At 48.1% G+C, this 13067-nt stretch overlaps 2 protein-coding genes and 1 non-coding gene across 5 annotated transcripts in view; all 3 read left to right on the top strand.

The window, feature by feature from the left end:
• LOC106019355 (C-type lectin domain family 2 member D) overlaps window positions 1-13067 on the top strand; it is a 70043-nt gene that overhangs the window by 49471 nt on the left and 7505 nt on the right. The window lies entirely within an intron of this gene.
• Window positions 511-11166, top strand: LOC113845380 (C-type lectin domain family 2 member B-like). 2 transcript variants are annotated; one of them, XM_072024963.1, is made up of 7 exons: window positions 513-690; window positions 6838-6951; window positions 8759-8921; window positions 9176-9286; window positions 9617-9798; window positions 10166-10269; window positions 10568-11166. In XM_072024963.1, the coding sequence occupies exons 3-7, from the start codon at window positions 8834-8836 to the stop codon at window positions 10707-10709; spliced, it is 627 nt and encodes a 208-aa protein (XP_071881064.1). In that variant the 5' UTR covers window positions 513-690; window positions 6838-6951; window positions 8759-8833; the 3' UTR covers window positions 10710-11166. The 2 variants fall into 2 exon arrangements, with proteins under 2 accessions (XP_071881063.1, XP_071881064.1); XM_072024962.1 differs by lacking the exon at window positions 6838-6951 and having other exon boundaries at window positions 511-690.
• Window positions 1334-1406, top strand: TRNAK-CUU (transfer RNA lysine (anticodon CUU)). Its single transcript has one exon. It is a non-coding gene; the product is annotated as a tRNA-Lys (tRNA).

The raw sequence follows: 13067 nt of genomic DNA, 5'->3' as shown, positions 1-13067 counted from the left end.
TAAATCCACACTAGTTGGAAACAGGTTCCCCTTTCTGAGCCCCCAGCCATGTGTTTGCCCATCCCAAGGGGGAAAAATCATCTTGATCTCCTGGGAGTCCTCCTCACCCCATCTCCCCTTTGCCCTCTGTACCCACAAGAAAACAAACAACCAAACAAAAAGATAACCCTATTTTGAGGGGACAAAAGGTTATTTTGAGCAGCCCACCAGACCTCAAACATCCTCAAAAACTTCAGTTTTGCCCTAGGAAGAGGTGAGTCAAAGCCACGTTACCGTGGCCCCCACTTTGCATGCAAGTCCTTGCAAGCCAGCTCAGACAATAAAATGTTGTATTGGTGCTTTAAGTGTTACTGCAGTACGTGCAGCATTACTCCCCCCCCCCCCCCCGGGGGCCTTAAACTCCTTCCCCTGGCTTTCTTCAATAAAAGTAACAGAGGATTGCTTTCGCTTTTCTTATCAGGAATTCATTTATAACCTGCGTTCAAGTGGCAGCCAGCGAGGTTTGAGTCACTTTGCACATATTGGTCATGAGAGGCGTTCCTACTGCCACTGCTCTTCTGCAGGATCACAGGCTGAGCAATACCCCTCCCCTCGCTTTAAATTTAACTCCCTGCTTCTGCAGCAGCTCCTTCACTGAACTGCAGCACAAGCAAGACATGAGACACCAGGAGTAGACACCCCGCTCTTAGGGTAAGTCCACGTGCGAGCAGCAAAATTCGGGGCCGGCTGAGCAAGCAACGCTCAGCTAGGGGCTGGAATGGGGAGGGAAGGAGCAGCCAGTCAGGATGGGTTTCCATCTTCTTTCCTTCTTTTTTTCTTAAGATTTTTTTTTTTTGTTCCCTTGCCCTCTCCCACTTTTCTACCCTCTGTCTCTTTCTCGCTTTTCTTTATGTGTTTGTGCTGTGTTTTTTTTTTTCTTTTCTTCTTTTTTTTTTTTTTTCACATTGTCCTCATTCTCAAATTGGGAAGAAATTTACCTCTAACATTTGCTGTTGTGACAAAATTGAAAGCAGCAAGACCTGAAGTCACGTCCTTTGCTGCCTTCTCACCTTGTCTTCTCCTCACCTTCTCCCCCCTCTGGTGTCTATGGGTTTAATAAAAAAGGGCTCGTTTGTTCAGTCCTAGATTAACTGGTCCAGGGCAAGAAACCTGTGGCCATCTACCAATGCCCTTGCTGTCACATCTGCTCATGCAGAAATGGTTTTCGTGCCCCTTCCCATAGGTGGTGGGCTGGGACCTATCCTGGCACCTTCCCAATGAGATCTTGGGTGGCTGTGACATGGAAAGGAGGTGGGATGGGGATCCTACTCCAGCAGCCTTTGGTCCTTCCTTGGCCCGGCTAGCTCAGTTGGTAGAGCATGGGACTCTTAATCCCAGGGTCATGGGTTTGAGCCCCACGTTGGGCGCCAAAAAGACTGTTGTGGTTTAACCCGGCCGGCAGCTACACACCACGTAGCCGTTCGCTCACCCTCCCTCTCTGGGACGGGGGAGAGAAATGGAAAGTGAAGCCTGTGAGTTGAGATAAAGACAGTTTAATAAGACAGGAAAATAATAATAATAATATAATTATAATAATAATAATAATACAATGGTGATAATAGTACTACTAATAATAGTATGTACAAACAAGTGATGCACAATGCAATTGCTCACCACCCGCTGACCAATGCCCAGCCTCACCCCGAGCAGTCCGGACCCCTCTCCCGGCTAGCCACCCCTATCTATTGTTTAGCATGACCCCAGATGGTATGGAATACCCCTTTGGCTAGTTTGAGTCACCTGTCCTGGGTCTGTCCCCTCCCAGCTCTTACTGCACCCCCAGCCTGCCCATTGGTAGGACAGAGCAAAAGGCTGAGATGTTTGACACCAAACTTGGAGGAGTTGTGGACTCTGTTGAGGGTGGAAAGGCCTTGCAGAGGGATCTGGATAGGTTGGAGAGCTGGGCGATCACCAACTGCATGAAGTTCAATAAGAGCAAGTGCCGGGTCCTGCACCTGGGACGGGGAAACCCTGGCTGCACGTACAGACTGGGCGATGAGACGCTGGAGAGCAGCCTAGAAGAGAGGGATCTGGTGGTCGTGGTAGACAGCAAGTTCAATATGAGCCAGCAGTGTGCCCTGGCAGCCAGGAGGGCCAACCGTGTCCTGGGGTGCATCAAGCACGGCATCGCTAGTAGGTCAAGGGAGGTGATTGTCCCGCTCTACTCTGCGCTGGTGAGGCCTCACCTCGAGTACTGTGTGCAGTTCTGGGCACCACAGTACAAAAAGGACATGAAACTGTTGGAGAGTGTCCAGAGGAGGGCTACGAAGACGGTGAAAGGCTTGGAGGGGAAGATGTACGAGGAACGGCTGAGGGCACTGTGCCTGTTCAGCCTGGAGAAGAGGAGGCTGAGGGGAGACCTCATCGCAGTCTACAACTTCCTCATAAGGGGGTGTCGAGAGGCAGGAGACCTTTTCTCCATTAACACCAGCGACAGGACCCGCGGGAACGGGGTTAAGCTGAGGCAGGGGAAGTTTAGGCTTGACATCAGGAAGGGGTTCTTCACAGAGAGAGTGGTTGCACACTGGAACAGGCTCCCCAGGGAAGTGGTCACTGCACCGAGCCTGTCTGAATTTAAGAAGAGATTGGACTGTGCACTTAGTCACATGGTCTGAACTTTTGGGTAGACCTGTGCGGTGTCAAGAGTTGGACTTGATGATCCTTAAGGGTCCCTTCCAACTCAGGATATTCTATGATTCTATGATTCTATGATTCTATGATTCTATGATTCCATGTCCTTGGCTTGGTGTAAGCATTGCTCTGCAATAATTCAAACATTGGGGTGTTATCAGCACTCTGCTCATCCTAAGCCAAAACACAGCATTCTAGCAGCTACTAGGAAGAAAATTAATTCTGTTCTAACTGAAACCAGGGCATTCCCCTATATTTTTTTGGGAGCTCCAAAACCTGGCTGGGCTCAGTCAGCTCGAAGCAGGTGATGGATTCAGCCCCGGCCCTAAAACCAGTGCATTCCCCTTCCCGAGAAACAAACATGGTTGTGCTCACACTGCCCCAGGGGAGACCTTTCCGACAGGAAAAAACGCAGTGGAAAGATGGGGAAATCACCAAAAGATATCCCAAAGTGCCCCTTGATGCTGGAAATTCTGGGGAAGTCTGAGCCATATCCTTTTTGCAACTATCATGATGAGCTGTATCCTTTTTGAAACGATCTGAAAGGAACTTGTGGTGAGCTGGGGTCGGCCTGTTATTGCAGATAATTAATGATACGACTAGAGGAAATGGCCCCAAGTAGTGCCAGGGGAGGTTCAGGTTGGAAATTTTTTCCTCGGAAAGAGTGATTAGGACTTGGAAGAAGTTGCTCAGGGAGGTGTCGCAGTCACCAAGAGATGGTAGAGTTCAGGAGACCTCAATGGTTAACCAGGAAACTGCTTGGCAAACAAAAAAAAAAAAGGTCATGGAAGGAGGGGCTGGCCACGTGGGAGGAATATAAGGTTGTTAGCTAGTGTAGGGAGGCAACTAGGAAAGCAAAGGCCTCCTTAGAATTAAGCCTTATCCTAGGGGTAAAGGACAACAAAAAGGGCTTGTTTAAGTACATCACAGATACAACTAACTTTAGGGGCATTGTAGGCACACTTTGCTTCACCAAGGGAGTTGTGCTTGACCAAGCTGACAGCCTTTTATGGGGACATAACTGGGTAGATAGATGATGGTAAAGCAGCGGACGTGGCTATCTTGATTTCAGTAAAGGCTTTGACACCATCTCCCACAGCATCCCCGCAGCTAAACTGAGGAAGTGTGGTCTGGGGTAGTGAGATGGGCAGTGAAGAGGCTGAAGGGAAGAAGCCAGAGGGTTGTGGTCAGTGGGACAGGGTCAAGCTGGAGGCCTGTATCTAGTGGAGTCCCTCAGGGGTCGGTACTGGGAGACCAGTTGGGGAATTGGGCAGGGAGACCTTATGGCTCCCTACAGCTACCTGAAAGGAAGGTGTGGGAGCAGGGGGTCAGCCCCTTCTCACAGATAAGTAGTGATAGGACCTGAAGGAACAGCCTCAAGTAGTGCCAGGGGAGGTTGAGGTTGGAAATTTGGAGACACTTCTCAGAAAGTGTGGTTAGGCACTGGGATGGGTTGCCCAGGGAGGTGGTGGAGTCACCGTCCCTGGGGGTGTTCAGGGAAAGGTTGGATGTGGTGCCTGGGGACATGGTTTAGTGGGTGACATTGGTGGGAGGGGGACGGATGGGCCTCCATTTTGGGGGTCTTTTCCCGCCTTGATGATTGATTCTTTGAATATCTGAAGGGAAACTAGACAAGGGCACACAAATGCACTTAGCCACTTCCTCCACACCCCCTCTGCCGTTTCATTTCCCAGAAATGTTGTACTATTCTTGCTCAGTGATCACGCCCACTCTTTCACTCTTTGCTGCCCGAATAGTTCCATCTTCCCTCCCTCAGCACACCTGTCCATATCGGGTCTGTTATAAAGAAACAAAGAAATGAAAGAAATAAAGAAACGTCCTTAGAAACAAAGACTGTCCTGGTAACCTTACAGCTTATTTTCCTTCTTAAAAATCGGACAGTTTATGAGCCTGAAATATAGGGCCAAACTGAGGTCAAGGTGTGGGACTTTGCAACTAAAAGCGACAAGGTTGCGGTGAGATTGCTGGGTACCTGGCGAGCAATCTCTGAGGCCATAAAGAGCCATTTGGGGCCACAGTCAAAAACGTGGGGTTTGCCAGACAGTGAGGGAGCTGCGGGCTCCTTTACTGATCCGACTGCTACGCCATGGGCCCCTCTGCTGCTACAGCCATCGAAGGCTTTTGCTATTCTGCTCCCTGTTGACCTGAACGTGCCTATGATCCAGGCCCTATTGACCTTCAAAAGGAGATGGGAGATGGATATGCTTTTCTTTGATCCAGGAAGAATGGGATACATAAGGCCCAAAGACCGAGTTGCTTGGCAACTTAAAGGGAGACATATTGTTCAAAAGGAATGGAAAATAGAGGCTTGTTAGTAATCAAGAAGAGGAATGGAAAATGGAGACTGTTAAGTCATGGAACTTAAAGGATTGTTTGTTACCTTTTCTGATTGCACATATGTATAGGTGTACTCGGGTTTAGTATGTAAAAGAAATGTTCTGTATATTTGGAACATTTGATGTTCGTGTGTACGTGTTGGTGGAGCATAGACTCCCCGCACACCCAGCACTGTTTACTTGCCTTTTATAAATATTTTTTTATAAACATTACGAAATTCAAATTGGGTTGTATCTTCATTTATAAACACTCACTATCTGGCAAACCACACTCTTATGACCGATTGTTAAGAAGTTTATGAGCCTGAAATATGACCTCGTTCAAAAGGCACGTTCAAGTCAACAAGGAGCAGAATAGCAAAAGCCTTCGATGGCTGTAGCAGCAGAGGGGCTGATGGCGTAGCAGTCGGATCAGTAAAGGAGCCCGCAGCTCCCTCACTATCTGGCAAACCCCACGTTTTTGACTGTGGTCCCAAATGGCTCTTTAAGGCCTCAGGGATTGCTCACCAGGTGCTGAGCAATCCCACTGCAGAACAAGAGACCAGCTGGAGAACAAGAAACCTGAGACTGCATGGAGTCTCCTGAATCACCCTTCTTTGTTCCCGCTAAACTCTTTTATATTCCTGATGGCCTCATCCATCAGGAATGAGTCTGATGTTATCATCAAGCATGGGGCTTTCCAACCCCCATGTCCACACTCCACATCTCCCCCTTCTTTATTAATATCAACCAACTTCTTGACACGAATTATTATGCTTGATATCCTTTGGGACATGGAGTCCTGCTACTGAAACCTTGCCACGTAAACCCACAACACATGGAGACAGGCTCCCCTTCCTGAGCCCCCAACCGTGTGTTTGCACATCCCACAGGGGAAAAATCATCTTGATCTCCTGGGAGTCGTCCTAGCCCCATCTTGCCTTTGCCCACTGCACCCACAAGGAAACAAACAAACAAACAAATAAAAAGATAATCTTATTTTGAGGGGACGAAAGGTTATTTTGAGCAGCCCACCAGACCTCAAACACCTTCAGAAACTTCAGTTTTGCCACAGGAAGAGGTGAATCAAACCACGTTACTGTGGCCCCCCGCTTTTCATGCAAATCTTTGCAAAGTAGCTCAGATGGAAAAACCTTGTATTGTATAAGGACATGCAGCATTACTCCCCCTGGGGGCCTTAAGTTCTCCCCACTTTGTTTTAAGAAAAATAACAGGATATTGCTGTCCTTCCTCTTTCATAAACAGGAAAAAAATTGTAACAGAAGTTCAAGGACCAGCCAGTGATGTTTGGAAATCTTTAGCCTTCTTGGTCAAGAGAGGGTTATGTATCTTGGTGAGAAGTGTGAGAAACACTCTGTAGCCAATAACTTAGGCTCAGGTGAGGATCTCAGTGAAGTAGTAATTTATTTGCGATTGCAGTGGTGGGTGCCCCACAAGCAGGAGAGCGCACTGACTGGTTCCAAAACACAGTTTATATACTTTTTTATGGCAGGATCCTCCCCTGTTTCCCCACTGAGTGGGTAATCCAGGTTCACAATCTATCTGATGCTTCACAAACAATGCAAGACCTTCAGTTGCCAGCCCGTTAAATTTCAAATTTCTTTTGACATTTTTACTGCTTGAAGTGGTAATGTTTCTTCACTTATCTGACTTGACTTAACACAGCGATTTTCACCTAATTGTCCTATGGAGTCTGGTTGTCTGCATTTTTACAAGGTCGCCTGCTAAGCTTTCTTATCACTGTAAGCATATCTGAGTACCGCATTCCTGCCTTGTACTCTGCAAAAACAACGTTTCTATTCCCACAAAGGCACTCCCACTACTTCAGTTTTCATCAGGCTGAGTGCTCCACCTCCCACACTGTTACTGCGCACAAACACGATGACTTACATAAGACTCCAGGACTAGGCAGAGTGCTGCTGGGGTAAGTCCACGTCTGAACAGAAAAATGTGCGGCCAGCTGAGCAAGGAACGCTCGGCTTGGGGCTGAGATGGGGAGGGAAGGAGCAGCCAGCCAGGACGGGTCTCCATCTTCTTTCTTTCTTTTTATTTTTTAAATATTTTTTATTCCTTTGTCCTCTCCCATTTTTCCACCCTCTTTGTCTCATTTTCGCCCTTCTTTTTGCATTTGTGCTGGTTTTTTTTTTTTGTTTGTTTGTTTGTTTTTTTCTCATTCTCCTCATGTTCTCTCCCTTTTTTAATTCCAAAACTGCGCACCCAGTGAGCTTGCCTGCCACTCATATTTTCTGGGAAAAGACAAAAAAAAAAACATTGCCAAATTTTTCCTTTTCAGCTGGCTTTAGTGAAGCTTCTGCTGCCTCAAGGGCTGTGTGAATCTTCTTGCAGATATTTAGAACTACTAGGGAATTTTTTTGTTTTGTTTTGTTTTCTATTTTTAACCATTTCCATCTGTTTTTGCTGGTTATTTTTTGCCTGTTTGTTACTCTGGGAGAGCTTTCCGAGTTTCTCTTCTAGCTAAAGCATCTGGGTGCTTTCTTTGTGCCCTGGGAGGGAATGAAAAGAAAAATAAAGATGAAATGAAGCAAAAAATAATACTGATCAGTAGAATTAATAATCTGGAGGGAGCTGCAGTAAAAAAGCAGACTGGGGGGGGAAAGAAATAAAACCTGGCTACAAGCTCAGGCTCCTTAGAGTCTGCAGGCTGCAAAACCCACCAACGTGTGTGCTTTTTTCAAGGGAATTTTGGTTAATTTTACAATTGTTAAAAAATGGAAGCTTAACCAAAGGAAGAGAAGCTCTTCTCTTGAAATGAAGAAACGAAAGCATTAAACGCTATCAGTTCCCTTACTGGTATCAGAAACTGACATTTGGTCTTCAGAGAAGTCTCAGTTGGGTTAGGGTAGTTTTAGCTCATGCAAGCCAAATTTGAAGCTGAGCCAGGCTTTGTACTACAGAGTTTGGGGTACCTGCATCCCACGCTAATTACAAATTTTTATTATCCCCTGCCAAATTCAATCCTAAAACTTCTTTCAAAACAGTATTTCCCAGCACGACCCCTAGCACTGAATATTGGTCCTACAATTTTTCCTTGCGTGCTGCTGTATTCACTCAAAACCAAAACCTTTCTCCTCCTTAGGAGCTTATTCCTAAAACTTTGCAATGCGGATGAAGGCTGTTTTGGAAATAAAGTCTTTTCTTGTTATTTCCCAACAACAGTTGGGAAGATAAGATCTGCGGTGCCAGAGCTGCTCTGTTTGGACAGCAGACAGCACACCCTGTTATCATTGCAGGGGAAACTGAGAAAATGGACAGCTGCAAAACAAGAATATCAGCACAAACAAATGCTGGCTTATTATGTCCTGTGTTTTTTTTCAAATTCAGTTTCCTGCTTGCTTGCTGGGCTGAAGCCAGCTGGGGGAGGATGTCGTGTCACAAACAACTCGAGTTCCTTTGAGCTTTGAACCCTGATAGGCAGTACACTTAATTTCTTTTAGCATTAAATTCTGTTTAAACTTCTGTCTTTCTCCTTTCTCCTTCTCTTTCTTTTTCTCCTTTTCTTTCTCTCTTTTTTTTTCCCCTTCTCTTTCTTTCTTCATCTCTTCTTTCTTCCTTTCTCCCATCCTTTCACCCTTCCTCCATTCCCCTCCAGCAGACCACAAGCCCTCTCCCCAGCCACGGTTTCCCCATGTCCCCTCCAGATCCCCACAAGTCCTCAGACCCGGGGGGCTTTGCTGGCCCCCCAACACTCAACCCTCTCCTTGCTATCGCAGCATGGTCAGCCAGTTGCTGTGAGAGGACTGGATGTGTGGATGTGATCAGTGAGACCCGACATTTCCTTGCCAGCCATGGGGAAAGGAGCCCAAGAAAAAAATCACCCCGACCAAGAAGAAGTACTGAACCCTCCAAGATATGAAGAAAAGCAATATAAATGGGGTAATGCTGCGGGAAAGCGAGATCTGGCTCCAGTGGGGCACTGGTGGGATGGGCACCAGCCAGGGTGTTTTGGTGGGTGAGGACAGACTCTGAATTTTACCATGTAGCCACCTCTTAATCACCTGGAAGACCTCAAAGAAGGGAACTCCTATCCCAAGGGGGAGGGCTATAGGATCAACCATGGATCCAGCAGAAAAAGGGCAAATGGGGGGTGGAAAGACCCAGCCCACATCTCTTGCTCTCTTCTCCACCAGACTCCAGCCCCCATGGGATGGAAAAGAAATGTCGTCGTGTACAACAGCTCCTGGCTCCGCTATGTGTGGTGCTGAGTGTCCTTGTCCTCGCTCTGCTGGTGGCCTTGGTTGGTGAGTACCACTGGAGCATCCCCACGGCAGGGAGATGGGCCAGGAACCTTTTTCAGGGATGGTGTGGGGGATTTCAGGGTTTTCCCAGCAGGATGAAAGGCCCCGAACCATAGCACTGAGCCTGCTTCATGGGGCACCCGCTTTTGTCCCCTCAACCAGGCTCTACTCAGCCTTTCCAAGCGGGTGCCCCATTTTGGCGCATCCCAACCCCCCTACGCTTGCTGGAGGGGAACACATATAATTAAAGAAATGTTATTTTTTTGCCTTTTTTTTTTTTTTTTTTTGGTGGCTGTCCATGCATCTCACCTGCTTGGTTTTCTCCTTTTACAGTTGTGCATCTGCAGTCTCACTCATCACATCCCCAATTCTCCCACGTGTGCCCACCCAAATGGATCGGCTTCCAAAGCAAGTGCTACTATTTCTCTAAGAATGAAAGCAACTGGAAAACCAGCTTGGAGAACTGCAAGACCATGGAAGCCTCCCTGACCTCCATAGACAGCCAGGAGGAACTGGTGAGAACTGAGCCCCAACACAGGCTCTGGCGTGGAAAATGTGTGGGACTAGAACAAAATCCAATTTTCCCCCAAATTTCACCCACTGCCAAAGCCAGAAGAAGATGCCCTGGGGAAAGCAACAGCCCAGGCTGGGGAGTGAGCAATATCACATTATTTTCTCCAAAACTCTCTCCCTATGTCCAGATGGGTGCTGTCCCGATCTTTGCCCTCAAGGGGCTTCCCTTTTCTGTGAAACTGAAGAATATTCACATCTCTCAAATCAAATCACCTTCCTATTGCAGGGTTCCTATTGCTGGCTGAGTTGTATTTTAGGAAGACAGGATCACCTAAACCCTTTATTTTTTTTTTTCTTTTTTCGATAAAGGATTTCATCAAGCGCTACAAGGGACAAGCAAACCACTGGTTCGGGCTGCACGACGAAGGCAACAGCCAGTGGAGGTGGACCAACGGCGCAGCCTTCAACAACTGGTCAGTCCCTCCGCCTGTTGGGGTTGGGTGCTTTGGGTTGGCAATTAGGGCAGGAGTTCTTATAGGGTCTGGGATGGCCTCTCTTGGGACAGGGACCTTCACCTGCCACCGCACCGCTGGTTCTCCACGAGAGGCTTGGTGCAGACCAAGGATGCTGCGCTCTGAACCCCTATTAAACCTTGAACAATGCCTCTTCTGACCTTCCCAGGAGAGGAAACCCCAGGTTTTCTTCCCGTTTTTAGGGTAGTTTTCCTACTTTCTTCCCTTCTGCTCACTCCTGAGTGTGTCTGTGTTGCAGGTTTGAGGTGCGGGGAGGTGGCCCTTGTGCGTACATAAACCAGCAGAAGATCAGCTCAGCCCTCTGCAACACGGAGAAATACTGGATCTGCAGCAGGCCCAACAACTACGTCCTCTGGAGGCAAAAGATTTCCCCTGAGTAAAAGATCCCATAAACATAAAACTCATGATAGTGACAGAAAAAATGGTAATTCTTATTTTTATTAATTCTTATCAGTTTCCTTTCTGCGCAGATTCGTGCAGACTCTGTCAATCTTTTGTACTGAAGTAAGCGACATTCCTTTTTCTTTCTCTGCTTCTACAGCAGAAAACAGTGTTTTATTTTTTTCTACATTTGTGAAAGTTATGTTTGAAATAATGAATTTGAAACCTGTGGATCTGAAGTGCTATGGAATTATGCTATTATGCTATTATACTTCACACTACCTGTTGGAAGGAGGATAAGGAATGATTGGAACAGATGGACTTATGCTATTATGCTGTTATACTTCACTGTACATATTGGAAGGATGAGAAGGAACGATTGGAACAGATAATGTCTGGATGTGTGTATCTGGATGGATTTTTTAATAAAAAAATAAAAATTGGAAGCTAATTGAAGCAGAGCCTACACTAATACTCTTGGCTGTGCTTGGTTGGGTTCAAACACTGAAATTCCTTGCAGAGCCGTAACAAGGAGGGTTGGTTTCACCCCAAATATTAGCAGCAAGAGTCCTGCAGGATGGGCTTTTCAGGGCAGGCACTGCACAACTCTCTGTCTCCTGCAGTCTTTGAAAGGAGATGGAAGGGTTCTGTCTGGCAAACCCAGTTCTGGTGGCTCCCACAGCCATTGACCTCCAGCTTCTTGTCTCTGAAGGTCACGCAGCCGTTCTCCACACTCTGAAGGGAACCAAACCTGCAAACCAAAACCATCAGCACCCAAAAGCAGCTCCTTTTGCTCTTGGGAGAGGGGGCAACGGGAGCTTCTCCCCCAGCCTGTCTCACTGGGCTCCAGGAGGCTTCTTGCTGCGGGCTTGCCCAGATGCACGTGCAGATTGCTGTGCTTGCACTACCATCTGGCCCCTTCCTCCACTGGAGCATGCCCAGGGTGTTAAAACCACGTTGACTGCGTAGGTGTGATTAGATGTTGGGTTATAGTGCTTTGTACAGCCAACTATTGGGCTATAAAGCCTTTCTGGGGGATTACAAAGCTGACGTGGACACCAAATATTGGAGATTTTGGGGCGGAAGTGGAGCAAAGCTGCTCCGCACACCACGGGTTGCAGCTGTACTCACGTGGCGGCATCGAAGGAGGAGTTGTCCACCCATTTCCATGTGTTGTTGGATGCCTTTAATCCAATCCACACCGTTAGCTCTTCCTGGCGAATGATCTCACTTAAGTGCTCCTGGTGAATGGCAGAGGAGTGTTGGCTTCCAGGGGCCTTCAGCAAGAGGCTCATTGGGGTGCAAAGCTGGCTTTTTGAACCCATTTGGTTCATCCTCAAAGAGATGGGCCCTAAACACCACCCCGTGCCTTGGGTTCTGTCTCGCTCAGTGGGTGGAAATTGCTTAAATTCAGAGTCTGAGACACCAGAGGCTCCCCCTGAGCTCTGTGTCCCTCCTTCTTCCCATGCCAAAGGTGGGAAGAGGCCTCCAAAGCCCTTTAGGTGGTGATTCAGCCCTGTTACCTCCTTAGTGTGAAGTGGCTTGGAGCTACCAAGCCTCCTGCCGCCAACCAGCAGCTCCAAGGCAGTTTTTGCCCCTCTACTCACCAAAACCCAGGACTTTTGGGTCCTTTTCAAGCCTTTTACACTCTGCACTTACCATATCGGTGGTGTTTCGGAACACGGCCAGATGGGACCCCTGACTTTCGCAGTCTTTTTTGCCTTCCGTCCAGTTCCCAGTTGATTTGGAAACCTGGTAGCACTGGTCTCCCGAAAGCTGCCAAGACGGGGGGCACAGCTTGCAGCCCCCGTGGCCTGGAGAGGAGACGGAGCCGTGAGACACCCCAAAAGTGCTCAAGGTCTCGCTCAAACCAGTCAAGTGACAATGGGGAGGTAGCTCTCTCCCCTCCCAAATGTTTCATGCCCACTTTTCCCACCCATCCACCACAAGGAGGACATGGTGGGGTGAACACGGTGAAGGTGGAGAGGTGCCTCCTCCTCCCGGAGGCCCACAGAGGATGGAGATGATCAGCAAAACGAGCTCTTCCTCGCCATGCTCATCGACACTGAGCTGGGCTCACAGCCCCATGGGGACACCCACTGCACCCCAAGGACCCCCGGGGAAGGGGTTACCTGCAGAGCCATTCCAGCGGCAGAAGTAGCGCTGCAGGGAGGAAATCGCGCACACCTCTGTCCTGTTCCTTCCCCTGGCCTCGCACTTGTTCTGCAGAGCGTTGGGAGGTGTCGGCGCCTTCTGAAAAACTTAGAGATAAAATTTTGGGGTGAGATTGAGGCTGTTTGGGGGCAACATTGTGAAAACCGAGCAGGGCTGAGTTGGGTTCCCCGAGCTATTGTGCA

This window comes from Anas platyrhynchos, chromosome 17, assembly GCF_047663525.1.
Source record: "Anas platyrhynchos isolate ZD024472 breed Pekin duck chromosome 17, IASCAAS_PekinDuck_T2T, whole genome shotgun sequence".
In the NCBI taxonomy this organism is placed as follows: Eukaryota; Metazoa; Chordata; class Aves; order Anseriformes; family Anatidae; genus Anas; species Anas platyrhynchos.
This window is presented reverse-complemented; position numbering and strand designations above follow the sequence as displayed.

Bases quoted from the DNA above. Each gene is read 5' to 3' on its own strand.
- LOC113845380 (XM_072024962.1), top strand. From the start codon at position 8,834: ATGGGGAAAGGAGCCCAAGAAAAAAATCACCCCGACCAAGAAGAAGTA. The intron at 8,922-9,175 runs GTAATGCTGCGG...CTTCTCCACCAG, and splicing joins AGAAAAGCAATATAAATGGG to ACTCCAGCCCCCATGGGATG. The intron at 9,287-9,616 runs GTGAGTACCACT...CTCCTTTTACAG, and splicing joins TCTGCTGGTGGCCTTGGTTG to TTGTGCATCTGCAGTCTCAC.